The sequence below is a fragment of the Protomyctophum bolini genome, assembly GCF_963924005.1.
Source record: "Protomyctophum bolini genome assembly, chromosome: 17".
Classification (NCBI taxonomy): domain Eukaryota; kingdom Metazoa; phylum Chordata; class Actinopteri; order Myctophiformes; family Myctophidae; genus Protomyctophum; species Protomyctophum bolini.
In genome coordinates, this window is record NC_137878.1 from 37,748,947 (window position 1) to 37,772,484 (window position 23,538).

Genomic DNA, 23,538 nt, shown 5'->3' on the forward strand with positions numbered 1-23,538 from the left:
TTGAGAAAAAGACGTCCAAAAGTCGTTGTCTGTGTATAGGCTAATTCATTGGTAAAAGTATGCTAAATAACTCATTTTTAGACCATCTGGGAAATAAATAAATAAATAAATCCGCGGCGGCGAGAGTCCCCCCCCCAAACGCAATTCTATAGCCTACCCAAAGGTAAAACTCACCCGCCGCCTATGCTCACCCCCTAGCACTCACCTCTTCAGACTCCACCTCACCCCCTAGCACTCACCTCTTCAGACTCCACCTCACCCGGCCCCTAGCACTCACCTCTTCAGACTCCACCTCACCCCCTAGCACTCACTTCTTCAGACTCCAGCTCACCCTCCTAGCACTCACCTCTTCAGACTCCACCTCACCCCCTAGCACTCACCTCTTCAGACTCCACCTCACCCTCCTAGCACTCACCTTTTCAGACTCCACCTCACCCGGCCCCTAGCACTCACCTCTTCAGACTCCACCTCACCCCCCTAGGACTCACCTCTTCAGACTCCACCTCACCCGGCCCCTAGCACTCACCTCTTCAGACTCCACCTCCCCCCCCTAGGACTCACCTCTTCAGACTCCACCTCACCCCCTAGCACTCACCTCTTCAGACTCAACCTCACCCCCTAGCACTCACCTCTTCAGACTCCACCTCACCCGGCCCCTAGCACTCACCTCTTCAGACTCCACCTCACCCCCTAGCACTCACCTATTCAGACTCCACCTCACCCGGCCCCTAGCACTCACCTATTCAGACTCAACCTCACCCCCTAGCACTCACCTATTCAGACTCAACCTCACCCCCTAGCACTCACCTATTCAGACTCAACCTCACCCCCTAGCACTCACCTCTTCAGACTCCACCTCACCCCCTAGCACTCACCCTTTCAGACCGCACCTGACCCCGTAGCTCTTCTTCTTCTGATGATGATGTCACAGGTTTCTGAACGGCCCACAGCCCTACACAGAGACACAAAGTCAGTAGACAGAAATGGTGCCAAGTCCTCCTTTAACAACAAATTAATCAATGTGTTCTCAACATTATCATTAATGTCAAAGAGACTCTGCGCTGGTATCTATCGACTGTACCTTTACTGTACTGCTACTGTAAAGAAAGAAAAACAGGTGTGCTTCCTCTGAAAACTGCCCTTGATTTTTCAGCACCACCTGCTGTTCATTTGAAAGGACCGCAGGCAGCCAGCTACGTATATCCCTATATAGGCACCATTCTATTACCGTCAATACAGCCCAATACAACGAGTAGAGGGGAAATAACTTCTTCGAGCAGAAGCTGACATGTGTTAGGTTTCACAACAAGCAGTAACATGGCTGGCACGATGCGATCAGAAATCACTGTTTACATCTGAACACCGGGCGGTTTGGACTAAAACAACAACTTTGGAGTATTTTTCTGAGAAAACAAGCAACAAAGACATGACAATTATGGGGAGGCGCGCATTGTTCCTCACCAACGTAGTCGCTGTCTAGCAGCCTGGGCAGCATTGGAAGGTTAGTGTTGAGCTTCGGCTGCATGGTACTGATATAACCCTTACTATATGCCATCTGACGGGTTAGGCCTTTTGGCGTCCATCGTGTTAAGGCAGTGAGTGCTCAGCTTTGAAAATAACTTTATTCTGGAGCGGCACTCCAAAATAAATGATGCAAGACTGGCTCAGATGCAATTTCTCATGTTCATTTTGAGAACGCTGTTCTACTGTATACTTCCTCCAGCCAGGACTACATCCCCGACTTCCCCTCTGAACCCGACTGTTATGACGAAGAATTACTGAGGTAAACATAAACACACGGATCAGGGGTCTTCAACCAGGGGGGTCCGGGACACCTAGGGGGTCCTCAGAGTTACTGCAGCGTGGGCCGCCAAATCTTTATGTGATAGGATATTCTGTTTTACATTAACCACTTGAACCCTGGCCAATTCTGAGGGGCACTTTAGCGTAAAAAATAGCTGATCTACAGGCTGTGTTTGGAACTAAGTCTGGGGTAGAGGGAAACAAGAATTGATTAAATCAATTAATTACCAGCTGCATTGTTATTATCTGCGGGGGTCACGTCTGAGAATACACATGAATCCAACATATATACACACTGTACAGTGCTGTCGAGCAAGTCTACGAAGCTGTCTATGGAATATATAGTCATGTGTAATCTGCAACACGATGTTGTACAACACATAATGTGTGTGTGTGGGGGGGGTTCCCTGCTTCATCTCTCTCTCTAAGGTTGTCGGTCCTTGGCCTGAAAAACGTTGAAGACCCCTGACATAGATAGATAGATAGATAGATAGATAGATAGATGGATAGATATATAGATGGATGGATAGATAGATGACAGTCATTTTTTTTTTTTTTTTTTGGGGGGGGTTGCACATAATCACTTGTTCTTTTCATCGCTTGTTTTCTCCAAAACCCTGTGGGTTTTGGCTGTGTCTGACGGTCGTCAGGGTAACCCCATGGTCGTCAGGGTTGTCATGGCATGCTCGTCTCCTCCAGGTGCAGTCGCGGGATGGCGCGCACCGACGACGCGTACAGCCGCTCGCGGTCGGCCGACCAGCGGCCGATAGTGGACCGGCCCCCCGTCTACGCCCGCTCGGACTCTACGCCCTACCCCGCCGGGCGCTCCGCGCCACCGTCACCTGCCCTCAACAGGTGAGACACGCAGACACGCCCATTCAGGGTGTATATGCTCCACAAATATGGAATAATTTGACAAGAAAAATTGATCAGAAAATGAAAAACACACCCCTGTGAAGTGAGGGGTGCTCTTCGTCGTCATACATCACAATCGGTGTTCAGCCAATCAAATCATCACAAATGTCATTCCAGCCACGGAAAAAACTTAATCGATCAATCACTACTCCTCCTTGAGTTAAAATCACACCCCTGTGAACTGAGTGGTACAAGCTCATCGCTATGAACATAAACATGCCCCAAACCCAGAGCCTTCTATCAGAGAGGTGCGTCAATGAGGGGCACAACACGTCATGTCATTGTGGACCCTGCTCGAGAAAGGTTTGGAACAACCAATCTTACGATAATGTTAGGGCCATTTTTCTATTTATGATTATGTATTTGTATTTATTCTGCTATTATTGCCTGCTTTATGAATTGATATCTTTCTTGATTATTTAATTATGCTCCCTGCTGGGAGATAACATGTGACACAGACGGGGTAGCGTGACAGTTTGTTGAACGCGCAGGCTCTGTTTTTGTTTTATGAGAAGAATACTCAGTACAAGTTTAAGTTCATAATGTGACGGAGAAATACATTTATGATTTGTTATGACGCAACTTTCGGATCTCCGTGAGTGATTGGGGGTTCTATACAAGAAGAGACGCGAGCGCGAGTGTTATCTAACAATGAAATAGACTGCAACACCACCCCGACCAACACCACCCCGACCAACACCACCTCGACCAACAGTGGCTTTAATTGTTTGTTAGAAACGCGATCAGTATCATCAGTGGAGGATTAACCAACCTTCTGCTTGCCTGTGTGTGTGTGTGTGTGTGTGTGTGTGTGTGTGTGTGTGTGTGTGTGTGTCTCCAGGTCGAGTCCAATAGGAAGTCCAGCCATGAGTCGTCAGGGTCGCCAGCTGCCCATTGTACCAGCCAAGAGTACGTCTCTCTGCCTGCCTGTCTCTCTCTCTCTCTCTCTCTCTGCCTGCCTGTCTCTCTCTCTCTCTCTCTCTCTCTCTCTCTCTCTCTCTCTCTCTCTGCCTGCCTGTCTGTCTCTCACCCTGTCTCTCTCTCTCTTTGCTCCTTACTGTTTCTCTCTTTCTGTTCTGTTTACGGTTCCTAGCTGTCTATTACATGTAAAATGTACATGTAAGCATCACACAAACCGATCAGAACAGAACAGAACTACTAGTAATACTACTACAGTATTTCACAGCTGTTAAATTGCTACTGCTACTTAGGGCCATGACATTTCAGTTCATTACTTCTCACGCACACAAATTATTGCGATTAACGGGGTAATTAACTTTTTGGCATTGGACATTGCACCGCTGTGATACAATCTGATGACACCAAACCAGATGACGTTTAGAAAAGCTTCTAAAGTATTTCCCTTTCAGCGTAAAACAACTTTACATCAGTGGGATTAAAGTACCAACGTTCAAAACCACACTGTCTTTCTCTCGCAGATGGAGGCATTACAATAGAGTCGTACCCAGGTAACCCAGACCCTGATAACACCACATTACAATAGAGTCGTACCCAGGTAACCCAGACCCTGATAACACTACATTACAATAGAGTCGTACCCAGGTAACCCAGACCCTGATAACACTACATTACAATAGAGTCGTACCCAGGTAACCCAGACCCTGATAACACTACATTACAATAGAGTTGTACCCAGGTAACCCAGACCCTGATAACACTACATTACAATAGAGTCGTACCCAGGTAACCCAGACCCTGATAACACTACATTACAATAGAGTCGTACCCAGGTAACCCAGACCCTGATAACACTACATTACAATAGAGTCGTACCCAGGTAACCCTGACCCTGATAACACTACATTACAATAGAGTCGTACCCAGGTAACCCAGACCCTGATAACACTACATTACAATAGAGTCGTACCCAGGTAACCCAGACCCTGATAACACTACATTACAATAGAGTCGTACCCAGGTAACCCAGACCCTGATAACACTACATTACAATAGAGTCGTACCCAGGTAACCCAGACCCTGATAACAACTACATTACAATAGAGTCGTACCCAGGTAACCCAGACCCTGATAACACTACATTACAATAGAGTCGTACCCAGGTAACCCAGACCCTGATAACACCACTAGTGAAACCCCAAACCCTGACCTAACCAAACCCCGAGCCCAAATGAGACGTTGGACCACCAGACAACAGTGGGTCAGGAGGACCCCTTTGTGGGTCCCTGGCCAATTTTTATGGGTCATGACTCGAGTAAAAAATACCATTTTCCTACCGTACATTTAAAATATGTATATACCGGTATTTCAAAATGTATTTAAAAAAAATAAGTTAAATGATTTCATACATTTCAAAACAAACAAACAAATCTAAGAAATTCCATAAATAAAACATAAAAATGTATTAAGAATTAGTGAAAATAGCCTACTGTGATCTACAAGCTCGCAACGTTGTGCGCTTTGTAGATCTGCTATTTTCCCTAGTTTGGGTCCCGGGAAATCATCTAATCTCTCTTTTGGGTCTCGACATGAAGTCTGTTACCTGAAGTCTGTTGGTCCCACTAACCAGCTAGCTAGTTGAAGTCTGTTGGTCCCACTAACCAGCTAGCTAGTTGAAGTCTGTTACCTGAAGTCTGTTGGTCCCACTAACCAGCTAGCTAGTTGAAGTCTGTTGGTCCCACTAACCAGCTAGCTAGTTGAAGTCTGTTACCTGAAGTCTGTTGGTCCCACTAACCAGCTAGCTAGTTGAAGTCTGTTGGTCCCACTAACCAGCTAGCTAGTTGAAGTCTGTTACCTGAAGTCTGTTGGTCCCACTAACCAGCTAGCTAGTTGAAGTCTGTTGGTCCCACTAACCAGCTAGCTAGTTGAAGTCTGTTGGTCCCACTAACCAGTTAGCTAGTTGAAGTCTGTTGGTCCCACTAACCAGCTAGCTAGTTGAAGTCTGTTGGTCCCACTAACCAGCTAGCTGGTTGAAGTCTGTTACCTGAAGTCTGTTGGTCCCACTAACCAGCTAGCTGGTTGAAGTCTGTTACCTGAAGTGTTTTGGTCCCACTAACCAGCTAGCTGGTTGAAGTCTGTTACCTGAAGTGTTTTGGTCCCACTAACCAGCTAGCTAGTTGAAGTCTTTTGGTCCCACTAACCAGCTAGCTGGTTGAAGTCTGTTACCTGAAGTGTGTTGGTCCCACTAACCAGCTAGCTGGTTGAAGTCTGTTACCTGAAGTCTGTTGGTCCCACTAACCAGCTAGCTGGTTGAAGTCTGTTACCTGAAGTCTGTTGGTCCCACTAACCAGCTAGCTGGTTGAAGTCTGTTACCTGAAGTGTTTTGGTCCCACTAACCAGCTAGCTAGTTGAAGTCTGTTGGTCCCACTAACCAGCTAGCTGGTTGAAGTCTGTTACCTGAAGTGTGTTGGTCCCACTAACCAGCTAGCTGGTTGAAGTCTGTTACCTGAAGTCTGTTGGTCCCACTAACCAGCTAGCTGGTTGAAGTCTGTTACCTGAAGTGTTTTGGTCCCACTAACCAGCTAGCTAGTTGAAGTCTGTTGGTCCCACTAACCAGCTAGCTGGTTGAAGTCTGTTACCTGAAGTGTTTTGGTCCCACTAACCAGCTAGCTGGTTGAAGTCTGTTACCTGAAGTCTGTTGGTCCCACTAACCAGCTAGCTAGTTGAAGTCTGTTACCTGAAGTCTGTTGGTCCCACTAACCAGCTAGCTAGTTGAAGTCTGTTGGTCCCACTAACCAGCTAGCTAGTTGAAGTCTGTTACCCGAAGTCTGTTGGTCCCACTAACCAGCTAGCTAGTTGAAGTCTGTTACCTGAAGTCTGTTGGTCCCACTAACCAGCTAGCTGGTTGAAGTCTGTTACCTGAAGTCTGTTGGTCCCACTAACCAGCTAGCTGGTTGAAGTCTGTTACCTGAAGTGTTTTGGTCCCACTAACCAGCTAGCTGGTTGAAGTCTGTTACCTGAAGTGTTTTGGTCCCACTAACCAGCTAGCTACAGTAGTCGAATAGCTGTAGAGAGAGGTAAACAGAAGCATGCAGGGTTTCCTCATAGACACTTTATTACAAGCTAAAGCTTTCATAGATATAACCCATCCATGTGTTTGGAGGTTATTTGTCTTGTACTGTCTTGTACAAAATGTCACTAGCTGACTTCATTTGACTTCACATCCCTGTGTGTAAACATGTTCACATCTTTTATTCTGTCAATGACTTAATTTCTTTTTCACCTCACCATCTTTTTTCTTTCCTTTTCTCAAACTCTTTTGTCGTCCTCTTTGGCCACGCCCATAACAGCGACACTGATTCACCAAACCCCTCCTCCCCACTTACAACAACAACAACAACAACAACAACAACAGGCTGCATATGTCATTCATCAGGCCCCGCCTTCTGTCATTCAACAACCTACTCCCGTCATACGAATTCAAGGCCCGCCCCCAACACAACCTCTAATCTATCAACAAGCCCCACCTCCATTCCAGCCGCAAGCCCCGCAACCAACCCAGTTTCAAGCCCCGCCCCCAACCCAGTTCCAAGCCCCGCCCCCAACACAGTTTCAAGCCCCGCCCCCAGCCCAGTTTCAAGCCCCGCCCCCAGCCCAGTTTCAAGCCCCGCCCCCAACCCAGTTTCAAGCCCCGCCCCCAGCACAGTTTCAAGCCCCGCCCCCAACACAGTTTCAAGCCCTGCCCCCAGCCCAGTTTCAAGCCCCGCCCCCAACCCAGTTTCAAGCCCCGCCCCCAACACAGTTTCAAGCCCCGCCCCCAGCCCAGTTTCAAGCCCCGCCCCCAACCCAGTTTCAAGCCCCACCCCCAGCCCAGCCACAAGCTCCACCCCCAAGCCAGCCACAAGCCACACCCCCAAGCCAGCCACAAGCCCCACCCCCAACCCAGCCACAAGCCCCGCCCCCAACCCAACCACAATCCCAGCCCGCAACCCAGCCACAAGCCCCGCCCACAACCCAGCCACTATCCCCGCCGGCAACCCAACCACAAGCCCCGCCCATAACCCAGCCACTATCCCCGCCCGCAACCCAGCCACAAGCCCCGCCCACAACTCAGCCACTATCCCCGCCCGCAACCAAGCCACAATCCCCGCCCGCAACCCAACCACAAGCCCCGCCCATAACCCAGCCACTATCCCCGCCTGCAACCAAGCCACTATCCCCGCCCGCAACCAAGCCACAATCCCCGCCCGCAACCCAACCACAAGCCCCGCCCATAACCCAGCCACTATCCCCGCCCGCAACTCAGCCACTATCCCCGCCCGCAACCCAGCCACTATCCCCGCCCGCAACCAAGCCACTATCCCCGCCCGCAACCAAGCCACTATCCCCGCCCGCAACCAAGCCACTATCCCCACCCGCAACCAAGCCACTATCCCCGCCCGCAACCAAGCCACTATCCCCGCCCGCAACCAAGCCACTATCCCCACCCGCAACCAAGCCACTATCCCCGCCCGCAACCAAGCCACTATCCCCGCCCGCAACCAAGCCACTATCCCCGCCCGCAACCCAACCACAATCTCCGCCCATAACCCAACCACAGTCCCCGCCCATAACCAAGCCACTATCCCCGCCCGCAGCCCAGCTATTCTCCCCTCCCCCTGCTCCGCCCTCATCAACACCCGCCCCTCTACCAACAACACCAGGTTTGTTTTCCTGTTTACATCGTTAGTGTAGTTTACGTCGTTACTTTATAGGTCGCGCATTAGATCGCTAGTGAGATGTTGGTCACATGTGTGCGTGTGTGCATTAGTATGTGAATGCGATAGAGCGTGCGTGTATGGGTGCGTCGTGCGTGAATAGGTTGGTGTGTGTGTGTGGAATAGTGCATGACTGAGTGTGATAGTGTGCTATAGTGCGTGAGCTTGCAGCTATTTTTTTATCGTAGGTATACTGCACTTTGGCTTTGTAGTGCAGTATGGCTGCAGGGTAGTGCCTTAGTGCCTTACGTACAGCATTGTAGAGAGAGGATGGACACGAGGATGGAAAATTGAGAAATGAGATTACCACAATTGTTTGTTCACTCTCTCCATGTCTACTGCATGCGTTCGTCGTTCCTGTCTCATGTTCATCCTGCCTGTTTCCACCAATAAGATCCTGAGCGACGCCCCACCACACCTGGAGGAACCAGGAAAGGCGAGTCGTGCATCCCAATAGTCTTGTTACATCTCGATATCATGGGCATAGCAGTGCCTAGCAGTGCATAGCATTTTGTGGTTCCGCAGATAGAAAGCCTGCATTCATTTTTCCCCCATAGAGATTTATTATGTTATATTGTATTTATATAAATTATATAATTAATAAATAGCCCCAGACGGGGATTATTAAATTACTTATAGTTCTACTGGATCTCTTCTCAGTAGTCCCTTCTGAGAAGTTCTGCCGATTTATTTTTCAATATATTTAGTCGCAGTTTTAGTCATCATAGCTTAGTTTAGATTTTGTATTTATGTAGTATTAGTCTAGCCTGGGTCCCAGCCTGCAGATTCGCTGAGTTCCGCTGGTCTGAAATGTGACATTTCAGACCCGCAGCGAATCAGGCTGGAACCCAGGCTAGTATTAGTCAGTGAAAAAAGGCAGTTGAACATTTTTTTTGGAGAATATTTCTACACTGCAGTATTTATTGATACTTGAGCAATATTTCACAAGAGGGTGTGCGTTACCGCCTGCGTTGCTGCAGGAACAAGCTGATAGGCGAGCAGAAGTGCCATTAATGACGGTAACGCACACCGTCTCGTGTAATGTTGTGATTATACAACAGTTACCCTTATTTAAAAAAATGTATTAAATCATGTCCACTCAATTTCATTAACTAAGATATTCAATAAACCAAATCTTTTTTTTTTTAATGACAGATGTAGCCACTATGACCGAAAATGTCCTGTGAAATCGCCAAAACGGCCACCTATAGCTATAGCTGATTTTTATTTTATTTGATTAGGTGTGCCATCATGCTCGTTTGAAGCACGGGTAGAGGGCTATTTCAACCAATCGGATTGCTTCCTCAGAACTACCTGTTGTATAATTCTCCTTCTAGTTCATGTAATGTAATGACCTTCTCTCTCTCTGCTGGTACCAGAGGTCAAATGGGTGGACCAGCAGCAAAAAACAGACAATGGAACGAAGCTACCAGGTGCTGATATAATAGCTGATGCTATTTCTTATTAGCCATATTTTCACTTTCAAAAACATGCTTGGGGTCATTTTAACATCTACTCTGGCTTTTGTGAACACCGCAGGCAGTTTTTTTTTTTTTTTAATTGCTTGATTGAGTATTTACACATTTCATTATACATTTTAACAGAACCTTGTCATACAAATTCATTGCAACTTCAAACTCCATTTTAACCATGTTAGATTAATTGAAAACACTCGTCCTTGGTTCTGGTGACTGATATTGTCCTTAACCCATTCTGACCTGAGATCAGATTCATACGAGGTTTCCACTAGGACACACACTGGTCTGATGAACCCATTCTGACCTGAGATGAGATTCTAAAAATGTCAGTCGTTCTTCGAATTTTTCAAAAATAGCAGACCTACAAGCTCGTATCGCGCCACTCGGTGGCGCGCTATGAGCTTGTAGATCTGCTATTTTTTCAATAGCTAAAGCATAACATGATGCTATAACACCAAAATGGGTTCCCGTTCAGAATGGGTTAATATGTGAGGAGAACAATAACATTAATGAAAAAAAGAGTAGATGTTAAAATGACCTCAAACATGTTTGAAAGTCAAATAAATTAGGTGTGCACAATTAGTTGCATTGGTGATAATAGTGACCATACCCCACAAACACCCAAATCCAGCTTCATAGTACAGCTGCCTCGGTCTGGATTATATCTGGTCTGGATTAGTAGTAGATCTGGTCTGCATTAGATCTGGTCTGGATTAGATCTGGTCTGGATTAGATCTGGTCTAGAGTCAGACCTGGTTTAGAGTCAGGGTGCTGTGTTGGTTTGTGTTGATGGTTTGCTCTGATGCTTGACTTTGGTGTGAGTGTGACTTTGGATGAATTAATCCTGTGAGCTTTTACGAATCAGTTCATGGTTTATTTGATTTTGTTTGTTTCCATTTTTATTAAATGCCCATCCATCCATCCATCCATCAGAGGAAGTGCTGCCAAATGAAGAAGGTAGATCGTCACCATCTCGTCCTCTCCTGTCAATTACAACTCACACTTTATCAGACACTTATCCAGAGCCACTTGCAAGAGGGAAATCGATGTATTGCCTCAAATAAACTATAGGTGTTGTATAGCGACTACTTCTTCAAATCAAATCAATTAGAAGTAGTGCTATATGAGGCTGACTGAGCTGTCGGCAGGAACTGTATGACGCGTTTCTTTCAATCAAATCCAGAGAAGTTCTTATTGTAGTTAAGGTGATTTATTGACAACTAAACAAGGTCCAAAAATGTACTGAAATGTTGATAAATGAAAACGGTTGTGTACTGTATCTCTTGAATTAAATAGAAACAAGACACCCACCAAACACGCACACGTGTGCACACACACACACACACACACACACACACACACACACACACACACACACACACACACACACACACACACACACTATGAGACATTTTGTTTGTATGATTATAACTTCTCCCTCCCCCATTTCTTTAGGTGGGATGAAAGAGCCTATCAAGGTACAGTATGTCTGCAATTAATCTGCGTATTAATTAATTAATTAACATGTTTTTCTAAATATATTCCCATATTTAAGTGAATTAGGTCATTTCATAGGGCCGATTCATACTCCTATTTTAGAGCCGAGTAAAAGTCGGTTCGGCGCTGTAGATCCTACAATGTGACGTCATTTGAGGTTCTACAGCGCCGAAACAGCGGTAAAATAGGAGTATGAATCGGCCCTAAGTCAGATCCAGTTCGATCCAGTCTGAACCGAACCAGTCGGATCCAGTTTGAAGTTGATCATATAAGCTAGTGGACCAGTCTGTGTTCCCAAACCTTTTCATGTCAAGGACCCCCAAATTGACACGAATTAGCCCGCGGACCCCCATTAGAAAAGATATGCCAGGGACCCCCAAAAGAGAAGATTTTTTACGGCTCTCTAGTGATTTTCAACCATTTTCATTTGAAGGACCCCAGTTTGACATGCATTAGGCTACGGACACCCATTTAATGGCATTTATCTCTGGGACCCCCAATTTACATAGTAAAATCTATGTTAATTTAACTCTGAGAGTGTACAAATGGAACTCTGGGTGTGCAAATGGAACCAAATGGACCCGTTAGGTTCCATTTGGTTCCAAAGTATCATTTAGCTGGGGACCCCCTGGAACTCCCCCAAGGACCCCTGGGGGTCCCCGGACCCCACTTTGGGAACCACTGTATTATGGAACGTGATTGTTTGCTGTCTATGCCCCTCATCTAGCGGAAGGACAGCCAATCATGCAAGTCATCAGATTCTGATGTCAGTGACGCATCCTTGCTAAGCTCCGCCTCCGATGTTAAGGGAATGCCCAAGAACAGGTGTGAGGAGCTTATAGTTTAATGTTTCACTTAGCGTGTTATAGCATTGTTTGTGAGCGTGGCATGTTACCATTCACTTAGCATATTAGCATTCTCTGTGGCATGTTACCATTCATTTAGCATATTATGGCATGCCATTCACTTAGCATGCTAGCATTCTCGTGCGTGCGTTGTCTGTAATAATGCCTCATTTAAGCTATATCACACAACGTGCCACTTTGCTAAGTAGAACAGATCTTCAAACTAACAACGCCTTGTTAGCTTGTTTAAGCATGATCTGTAGATCTGCATTTACCTGCGTTTCTTTTTCTATCATTGTGTCTCACTGTCCATTTTTTGTCTGTCTGCATGTCTGTCCGTCTGTCCCGTCTGTCCGTCCGTCCATCCGTCTGTCTGCATGTTTGTCCGCATGTTTGTCTGTCTGTCTCTCTATGCATATCATGTTTGGTCATTGGCTGATTCCAGCCGAGCGGCGTCCCTGGCGTCCCTGGATGGCCAATCAGTGGAGGGGGCGGAGCCTGGGGGAACACAGGAAGTGGGTGGGGCAGAAGTGGGTGGAGCTGAGCCGTTGTCTGAATTTGAGGAGGATCCTGAATCTGAAGCTGAGGCCTCCAAGTAAGAAACTGACTGAATAGGCTTCTGGCAGCTGTTTAAACTGACCAATAGGCTTCTGGGAGCTGTTTAAACTGACCAATAGGCTTCTGGCAGCTGTTTAAACTGACCAATAGGCTTCTGGGAGCTGTTTAAACTGACCAATAGGCTTCTGGGAAATGTTTAAACTGACCAATAGGCTTCTGGGAGCTGTTTAAACTGGCCAATAGGCTTCTGGGAGCTGTTTAAACTGACCAATAGGATTCTGGCAGCTGTTTTTAACTGGCCAATAGGCTTCTGGCAGCTGTGTTTAAACTGGCCAATAGGCTTCTGGCAGCTGTTTAAACTGACCAATAGGCTTCTGGCAGCTGTTTAAACTGGCCAATAGGCTTCTGGCAGCTGTTTAAACTGACCAATAGGCTTCTGGCAGCTGTTTAAACTGGCCAACTTGGCTTCTGGCAGCTGTGTTTAAACTGGCCAATAGGCTTCTGGCAGCTGTTTTTAACTGGCCAATAGGCTTCTGGCAGCTGTGTTTAAACTGACCAATAGGCTTCTGGCAGCTGTTAACACTGACCCAATAGGTTGACATGGTTGACAAGTAATCCTGCCTTGGCTCATAAGCCCAGTATCTCCCATCTTTTTTTAGGGGCACTGGCACCTCCAATGTCTGGCTTTCGGAAATGACGTCATATGGCGTCCAAGTCTATGGACTTTTAATGATGTAAAAAAAAACAGCACCCCACATGACGTCATGTTGCCGTGCGGCTCTTATTTTCTTCCTATTCTGTTCCTCGTCATTTCATTAGTTTTAGCTATAATTAATAACCCTGGTGGAGGGGAAAGGAACTGGTTGGAATAACGTGTTCCTTCCACACGCTACGTCCAACCAGGGAAACTCCCCCCTGTCAGGTGTAAAGGAGCAACTTGGACACTCAGGCATGAAGGAAGCATGAGTTAAGTCCGTTGCTCTCCCCATGTCCCCCATATATGGGGACTAGGTTGGTGGAGGGTGTGTGTAGAGCCCAGGATCACATTAGATGATTGACACAGGGGTGAAAAATGGGTTACAAAATCGTGGGATAAAAATATATATATTAAAAAATAACCCAGCTACAGTACTTAACCCATTCTGAACGGGAACCCATTTTGATGTTAGCATCATGTCATGCTTTAGCTATTGAAAAATAGCAGATCTACAAGCTCATAGCGCGCCACCGAGTGGCGCGCTACGAGCTTGTAGGTCTGCTATTTTTGAAAAATCAAAGAACGACTGACATTTTTTTAAATCTGATCTCAGGTCAGAATGGGTTAATCAGACCAGTGTGTTGTCCAGTGGAAACCTCGTATGAATCTGATCTCAGGTCAGAATGGGTTAAATGTGGTTGCAACCCCCTCCCCCGCAGGCCAGCAGCAGGCGCTCTGCCCAGGTCCAATAGTGCGGGAGCGACCCCCGACGCGGCGGCGTCTATGAGTTCTATGAGAGACGACGACGACGACGACGACAAGAAACGGCGCTCCAGCCTGGGAGGAAAGATGCTGGGACTGGTGGGACTGGGGAAGAAGAGCCAGTCTGCTTCACAACTGGACCCTGAAGGTCGGTACTATACCCAGAGTTCTGACCACTCCGTTCACGTCATCATGGGGGCCAGTCCAATGGCGCCTCTTCTCTTCTACATTATAGACTTCTATTGGCGAAGAGTATTGGACGAATAGGGACAAGTCCTGGAACCGGAAGTTGGCAGCAATGCGTTGGACTCGGGCGACAGCCCCAGCTTCAATGATCTTAAATCCCTTTAATTTAGATTGTTTATTAGTGATAGTACAACATAAACATTACAGAGACTTTAGTTGTTATTGAACAATACTTTAAAACACACAACAACAAAAAAACACACCTAAAATTGCTCTTATTTGCGCCGCCCTCGTTGAAAACAATGTATTTCAAACTCCAGCTTGTCCCAGTTCAGGCTGCAGGGACAGCGATCGAGCGCTCGGTTTTCTGCCCCCTCAATGTCGTAACTCTATGGCTCTGGTACTACCGTAATCTCTCACTCTATGGCTCTGGTACTACCGTAATCTCTTACTCTATGGCTCTGGTACTACCGTAATCTTTTACTCTATGGCTCTGGTACTACCGTAATCTCTTACTCTATGGCTCTGGTACTACCGTAATCTCTCAAGAACAGATTCTGAAACAAACAGCTGGGTGCTGTTTTTCCTTTTTTGCCGATGGGTTGCCGATGGGTTCCCACTCCCAGCATAGCACCCAGAAGAACGCTCTACTTCCACATTTGCCAACCAAAACGCATTTTCCAGCCAAAAACGCCATCCAAAACGCCACCAAAATACATTTTTGTCGACAAAGTTAACTGTAGATTTAGTCAACTAAAATCTTACGATATGTACAGGTGTAGGCTAAATACGTTTAATGTCACATCACAGGTTTACATAATGGTGTAAAAAATATGGTGTTTACATACGGTCGTTTACATGGCCCAAGTATGACGTGCGTGTGCACCCCGCCACCACCCAGCGCTTCTTTCGACTACAGATGAACTGTACTGCACTGTTCAGCATCCGTCCATCGTTTCATAAGCATAATTTACTGTGTGTGTGTGTGTGTGTGTGTGCGCGTGTGTTCCAGGGGAGGAGAAGAAGAAGAAGGTGATTCGTCTCCCGGTGCAGCGCAGTGTGGAGACGGGTCTGGCAGTGGAGTTCAAAGCTAAGTTCACCAGACAGCCCAGCAGAGACCTGGACGCTGAGGAACCCAAACCTGGAGCGTACGTACACACACACACACACACACACACACACACACACACACACACACACACATGCACACTCAGCACGCGCACACACAGTCACACGCATTATTACAGAATGACCAAAGCACAGCCGGTGGCGGTTGGAACCCGTTGGGCTTGCAGATCTCTCACACCTGCGCTCACGTGCACGCACTCACACACACACAGAGCAATGGCTCTCAACGAGGCTCTAAAGATGAATACTAAATCACTATCAACATCTTAATACTGTCCAATACTTCGATACGGAGGGGGTGAAATTATGACAGCTGCTGCTGTCAAAATATGACTATGAATATGTAAAAAAAAAACACTGTGTTTGAAATAGACACTCGTGCTTTTTAAGGTGTGATTTGGGGCCCTAAAGATGAATACAAAATTAATATCAACATCTTAATACTACGGTGTGAATTTATGACAGGCAGTTGCTGCTATCACAATATGACTCCCAAGTAAAATAATAAATAACGCTTTGTGTTTGAAATAGACACTCATGCTTTCTAGGGTATGATTTGGGGCCCTAAAGATGAATCCATCCATCCATCTTCAACCGCTTATCCGTAGTCGGGTCGCGGGGGCAACAGCTCCACCAGAGAGCTCCAGACTTCCCTCTCCAGAGCAACATTAGTGACGTTCCAAGGCCAGTGAGTCGATGCAATCCCTCCATCTGCGCCTTGGTCTGCCCCGGGATCTCCTCCCAGTGGGACGTGCATCGAGGACCGCCCTAGGGAGGCGCCCGAGAGGCATCCTAACCAGATGCCCGAACCACCTAAGCTGGCTCCTTTCCAGGCAAAGGAGCAGCGGCTCTACTCCGAGTCTCTCCCGCGTGACTGAACTTCTCACCCTATCTCTAAGGGAGATGCCAGCCACCCGTCGGAGAAAACTCATTTCGGCCACTTGTATCCGCGACCTTATTCATGACCCACACTTATACTGTCCAATACTTCCAAGGTGTGATTTGGGGACCCTAAGGATGAATACAAAATGAATATCAACATCCTAATACTGTCCAATCTTTAGATAGGGGGAGGGGGGTGAAATTATGACAGGACAGTTGCTGTTGTCAAAATATCACTCCTGTGTCTCGTCGCAACATGTGTGTACGTAGATCTGCTATGGAAATGAATGTAAAATGTTTTTAATATATTTTTAAACATAAATCTTGTACGGGGAGTCCCTGTTAGAAAATGTTTGCAGATGGGGTTCTGCGGCCAAATATGCATATTAATTTGGAGGTGCTTGACATGAAAACTTTGAGAACCACATAAATAGAGAACGGATTTCTGAAATGCTGTCTGTCTGTCTGTCTGTCTGTCTGTCTGTCTGTCTGTCTGTCTGTCTGTCTGTCTGTCTGTCTGTCTGTCTGTCTGTCTGTCTGTCTGTCTGTCTGTGTCTGTCTGTCTGTCTGTCTGTCTGTCTGTCTGTCCAGTCTTATATTTCCCGGGGTAAAGCTAGCTATAGATAAAGACTTCACCGGCTTCCTGGAGGGTTTAGGCCCCGCCCAACTGGCTGGTCGACAGACTCTGGCCACGCCCTCTATGGGTAAGGACCGCCTCTCTCAGAAGTGCACACAAACACTATAACGCAACACGTTGCATTGTTACATTGTAGATGTAAATGTGTATTCATGATGATTTCGGATTCTGGATCCAAGTCAAACAATAGGGAAGCAATTCAGCCCATCTCCACTAGGGATGGGACGATATATATGCAGATTATTGGATTGCGATTAACAATGGCATCGCTATAATCAGAATATGCTTAAGACTTTAAATGGCACTGAAATATTAAGTAGTTCCGTTCATTTTGTCGGGGCCACGTATTGAAAGTAAAGTAATCCACAAAACTAGCGTCATTTGTATTGTTGACCTATTTCTAAAATATTAGCACAACTTTCGTTCAACTTTGACCCCTTTATCACATGGAACTACTTTTTGGGCGTAGTGATATATGGACACAAAAAACATAGATAGTTCCATCTGATAGAGGGGTCAATCTTCTTGTTTTCCGCTGAGATTTTCCCAGTGACATCCGGTTCTAGATTCCGTCCGGTGCTAAGGTAAAAAGATACAATAATTTGAATGCCGTCTGCCGTTACCATCACCGGTTCTGACTGCCGTGCTGTCGCGTCCCGTTTTGCAGCCCTGCTCCCGTCCACAAAAATGATTTCCGCTTTTTTGAGACACAAACCAGGACAAAAGCAACTTTGTTGGGAGACCCTTTCTCTGTCCCAGCAACACAGTAATCGCAGGACGTCTGCGAGATCTGCCGCCGGACAGCGTCCACTCAGGAGACCGCTATACTGTAGGTGCGTGCCATGTCACGCCTATAGTGTAGGGAAGCGCGCAATTTACGCATCTTTCATCCGATGAAGACGCGTCCTGTTGTAACTGATGTCTCTTCCTGTCGAGGTGACATGAGGTTGTAATGATGTCACTTCCATGTCAGGTGACATCCAGATCGGCATGGTGTTCAGGAAGGAGCGTCTTGACGTGGAGGTGATCAGAGCCAGAGGCCTTATGGGTAAACAGGGCAACAAGACCCTACCAGGTGAGTGTGTTCTTTGGGTGAGTGTGTTCTTATGGGTAAACAGGGCAACAACACCCTACCAGGTGAGTGTGTTCTTTCTCACTCAGCAAAGTTTGGGGTCAACCATAGCCTGTAAAATATCGTTAATAATAATAATAATAGTACCAACACAACGGAGCGAAATAATTCATGGAATGGACTAGTTTGCTCATAACAAGGTTAGAAAAGGTCCACACATGCTACAGCAAATATATGTATTGACACCGCTTAACCCATTCTGAACGGGAACCCATTTTGGTGCATCATGTCATGTCATGCTTCAGCTATTGAAAAATAGCAGATCTACAAGCTCATAGCGCGCCACCGAGTGGCGCGCTACGAGCTTGTAGGTCTGCTATTTTTTGAAAAATCGAAGAACGACTTGACATTTTTAGAATCTGATCTCGGGTCAGAATGGGTTAATCAGACCCAGTGTGTGTCCAGTGGAAACCTCGTATGAATCTGATCTCAGGTCAGAATGGGTTAACCATTTTGACCCGCATTGAAAGCTTGACCAGGATCCTTACTTAGTAACGCTAACGTGGTATTGGCCAAGAACAGGCGTGGGTGGGACTTGAATTGTGTGACACTTTGGAACAAGCATGCTGAAAGATTCAATGATATGAACCACCCCATCATCGTTATTAACCCATTCTGACCTGAGATCAGATTCATACGAGGTTTCCACTAGGACACACACTGGTCTGATTAACCCCATTCTGACCTGAGATCAGATTTTAAAAAATGTCAGTCGTTCGTTGATTTTTCAAAAATAGCAGACCTACAAGCTCGTAGCGCGCCACTCGGTGGCGCGCTATGAGCTTGTAGATCTGCTATTTTTCAATAGCTAAAGCATAACAAGATGCTAACACCAAAAGGAGTTCCCGCCCAGAATGGGTTAAACGGTAATAACCCATTTTGGACTGATGCCGATTCTAAAAACGCCTTCTAGATCCTGAATCTTAAAATATTTATATAGCAGCATCAATTTTTTGTAATTTTTGGAATACTTGTACAGAACCCCAAAAGGGGGTTCCCAATTTAAAAGAAAAAGTATAACAACAAATAAAAAAACGAACCCTATTTTTTCATTTAAGATTTAATTTATACTTGCATTATTTTTTAACACTAGAAAGATCTAAATGGAAACACACTTACACGCTATACAAAAGAGAGCTCTAGTTAAGAATTGGGTATGATTCCAGTCGTAATTGACTGGAAGGTGTGCCATTTTGGCTGAACATTGCATAACGCGTTATGGAAAATGGGCATGTCGGCTATAGTCTGTCTTCAAACCATGTGACTCCCATTGGAAATGCATTGAGGCGGCCATGACACTCGCAACATCCAAGACACAATGGGCTGTATTTTGCGTGTCTTAAGTGCCAGGTCTTATTACTTAACTTAAGACCTGGAGGCGTGGTCAATGCTCTTTGGCCACTCAGAATAGCCAAATGGCATTGATCACGCCTCAAGTTAAGTAATAAGACCTGGTAGGCCTACTTAAGACACAAAATACAGCCCAACGTGTCTTGCTTGTGTCTCAGGTGTGAGTGAGGCCTATGACCTGTACGGTACCCTGTCTGCTTGTAGTCTGTGTGTAAGCTAAGCTGTGTGTGTGTGTGTGTGTGTGTGTGTGTGTGTGTGTGTGTGTGTGTGTGTGTGTGTGTGTGTGTGTGTGTGTGTGTGTGTGTGTGTGTGTGTGTGTGTGTGTGTGTGTGTGTGTGTGTGTGTGTGTGTGTGTGTGTGTGTGTGTGTGTGTGTGTGTGCGTGTGCTTGCGTGCGTGCGCAGCTCCCTACGTGAAGGTGTATCTCATGGATAACGGGAAGTGTGTGCTGAAGAGGAGGACCAGGCTGGCCAGGAAGACCCTGGACCCGCTGTACCAGCAGCAGCTGCAGTTTGAAGATAAACCAGAGGGCAAAGTGTTACAGGTACACACAGTGGTGGAAAGTAACACAAAATGTACTAGTACAGAACCCTGGGGGACTCCGCTCAACCATATAGGGCAGGGTACCCCAATAGGCGGCCCGCGGGCCATTTGCGGCCTGTGGAGCGTCACCCTTGTGGCCCCTGGAAGAATAAAAAAAGAAAATAAGAAAAAGTAGCCTATGTATGTCAAACTGGGCATCCTTTTCAAATGGGGTCTTGCCCTGAAAATGAATTTTCAGGGCAAGACCTCGACCTCGCGCGTGCGGACTCGGCCCCCAGCCTGGTACGCTAGTCAAAATATGGCCCTTGAGGAAAATGTATTGGGGAACCCTGATATAGGGTTTAAAAGACTAGTTAACCCCAAACAATTAAATATTTCTCCTCAGGGACGGCACTAGGGGGACAGGCGTTTAGCCCCCTCTGGTGGAAGCTTAAAGGCCTATTCATAGTCCAGTTTTCGGTGATGAGGTGACCACCGCTATCACCGAAAACTACAACATGAGCCGCGGTGAAAAGAAAGCCACCGCTCTCCCTTCTCTCTGTGGTAGCACCATGGACAGCTCTATGTACAGGAGGATAGCACCATGGACAGCTCTATATACAGGAGGGTAGCACCATGGACAGCTCTATATACAGGAGGGTAGCACCATGGACAGCTCTATATACAGGAGGGTAGCACCATGGACAGCTCTATATACAGGAGGATAGCACTATGGACAGCTCTATATACAGGAGGGTAGCACCATGGACAGCTCTATATACAGGAGGATTGCACCATGGACAGCTCTATATACAGGAGGGTAGCACCATGGACAGCTCTATATACAGGAGGATAGCACCATGGACAGCTCTATATACAGGAGGATAGCACCATGGACAGCTCTATATACAGGAGGATAGCACCATGGACAGCTCTATATACAGGAGGGTAGCACCATGGACAGCTCTATATACAGGAGGATAGCACCATGGACAGCTCTATATACAGGAGGATAGCACCATGGACAGCTCTATATACAGGAGGATAGCACCATGGACAGCTCTATATACAGGAGGATAGCACCATGGACAGCTCTATATACAGGAGGATAGCACCATGGACAGCTCTATATACAGGAGGGTAGCACCATGGACAGCTCTATATACAGGAGGGTAGCACCATGGACAGCTCTATATACAGGAGGGTAGCACCATGGACAGCTCTATATACAGGAGGGTAGCACCATGGACAGCTCAGTGCAGCATTATAGTGTTAATTTTGTCGACTACACTGACTCAAAACTAAGCTATGACTAAGCTATAATTAACCTTAAATATTTACAAATTTTTCAACAAAATCATAACTATACTAAAATGTTAGGGAGGATCTATAGTGGAGAAGAGATCTAGTAGAACTAAAAGACGAGTCCTTTTATATCTATTTATCTAAACGCTGTCTGGGAACAGAAAGCAGAGAACGTTTAGATTTGACTAAACCGTATTGGATTTATTTTTAGATCATCTTATTTCCTAACCTGACTCCGCCAGATGGTGGCGGTATTGATTCACGAGTTTCCAACACTGTTTCCTCAATCTGGAATCGCGGTTCGGACCAATCAGCGGCAGCTACGGGCGGGATCTGCCAATCACCTGCCAAGCAGCTTGAAAAACTCGCCTCCCGTCGGTCTCGACCTCGACTCGGACTCGACCGCCTCCCACACTAGGTCTTGACTCGGACTCTACAGTGAATCCCACACTGTTGATGTAATTCTCCATGCATTTTTCCCAAAAGTATTTATTTAAAGACCTGTAAGCCGCGGACAAAGCCAACTCGTATTGTGACAAATCATGACAATAAACACAATATTTTGGGCCGAACAAATAATTACAAAGAAGAAAAACGACAAAAAAAGTGTTGTACCCTGCAATTTTTTTCTAATCATTAATGTTCGTCCCAAAATGTTTTGTTTGTTGTCATGATCTGTCACAATCCGAGTTGGCTTTGTCTGAGGCTTACATGTCTTTAAATAATGCGTGCGTGCATGCGTGCATGCGTGCGTGCGTGCGTGTTGGGGGGGGGGCAAGGAACGGCGACCCCCATTTTCTGGAGCCGTCGCTGTTTCTCTTACCGGAGTCTTTGCCGGTCAACAAATTATTGGCTCAGGAATACTACAAAAACTAAAATATCTCCATGAAGTCAATTAAGGCTGTGTCGCTATATGTGTGTAATAGAAAATAGAAAAATACGTCGTTTTGGTTGAACTTTATATACAGTTGAACTTTATATACAGTATATGTCTGTCTGTCTGTCTGTCTGTCTGTCTGTCTGTCTGTCTGTCTGTCTGTCTGTCTGACCTACAGATCATAGTGTGGGGGGACTATGGCAGAATGGACCACAAGTCTTTCATGGGTGCTGCCCAGATCCTATTGGACGACCTGGACCTGTCCCAGATGGTGATTGGCTGGTTCAAACTGTTTCCCGGCACCTCATTGGTGGACCCCGCCTTGGCCCCGCTGGTCAATAGTGCGACAGAGGGCATTAAGGCATAGCGACACAGCAGACCAATCAGAAGGAGGGGATGGGTAATGGGCATATAGCGTCATAGCATAGGATGTGTTTCCGCTGCAACCAGCATCGTTGACAAGAAGGCGGGGCTTTCCTCTGCATGATGCCTATGTCATAGCGACGACATCATCGATATGAAGAAGAGGCCCCGCCTCCCAAACAGACGGCAGGGGGGGTGGGGGGCGGGGCCACCTGGCAAAGCATGCTTGGGGCGGAAATGGACTGGCCAATGAGAGAGGACGTACTTTCTTTTTATTTGCGATGTGGGCGTGGTCATGTCCTATAAGGACCGGCAACACAACCTCCACACAACACTACTGTATATTTAGTATAATAGGAAAGGCATAACAGTCATTTCTATTTAATTCATTGATTTATTTTTGCTCTTGAAGCCAGATGTATACTTTGTGTTGCGTAGGCTACTTAAATAGCCAATTTACAAGTTCAGTGTTATGTCTATGAACTTGTAGATCGGCTTAACAGTCATTGATTTCATTTCAAGCTTTATTTCCACACTACACATTACTAAAACAAAAACGTTTCATGGACTTACTTGTGAAATATCAGTTAAACATATTTTTGATACATTTATCAAAGGTACAGTATATTTTTTAAAACCTTTTCCCATGGACCATCTGTAAAATAAATACATGAATAAATATAAAGCACAGTAGCCAGATTCCAATTTTGCCAGTGTTATACGGTGAAATTACTTTAGTGACCTGCTGTCTGAAATATGTGAAATATGTGATATGGACTTCACATAATGCACATTGAGTCACCGTTGGTCCCGTTTTCCTATGATTAGGAAGGTCTAAGAACCACTGCCCTATACCCATTCTGTCGTACAACAATGTCATGCAAAAGTAGTGAAAAGATGGCATTATATTTACCAGTCTTCCAGGAA

General features: G+C 46.2%; 1 protein-coding gene across 1 annotated transcript in view; it reads left to right on the forward strand.

The window, feature by feature from the left end:
- Nucleotides 1-22,721, forward strand: part of LOC308331759 (regulating synaptic membrane exocytosis protein 2-like) — a gene marked incomplete at its 5' end in the record, with an annotated part of 53,447 nt that extends 30,726 nt beyond the window's left edge. Inside the window, 13 exons of the mRNA XM_080787249.1 lie at nt 1,724-1,783; nt 2,503-2,658; nt 3,560-3,627; nt 8,788-8,849; nt 10,774-10,828; nt 11,327-11,349; nt 12,096-12,193; nt 14,188-14,378; nt 15,429-15,564; nt 17,018-17,130; nt 18,037-18,138; nt 19,949-20,088; nt 22,427-22,721. Coding sequence (XP_080643375.1) covers nt 1,724-1,783; nt 2,503-2,658; nt 3,560-3,627; nt 8,788-8,849; nt 10,774-10,828; nt 11,327-11,349; nt 12,096-12,193; nt 14,188-14,378; nt 15,429-15,564; nt 17,018-17,130; nt 18,037-18,138; nt 19,949-20,088; nt 22,427-22,615 — 1,393 coding nt within the window. The 3' untranslated portion in view covers nt 22,616-22,721. The remainder of the gene's footprint in view (nt 1-1,723; nt 1,784-2,502; nt 2,659-3,559; nt 3,628-8,787; nt 8,850-10,773; nt 10,829-11,326; nt 11,350-12,095; nt 12,194-14,187; nt 14,379-15,428; nt 15,565-17,017; nt 17,131-18,036; nt 18,139-19,948; nt 20,089-22,426) is intronic.
- Nucleotides 22,722-23,538: the final 817 nt, after the last annotated feature.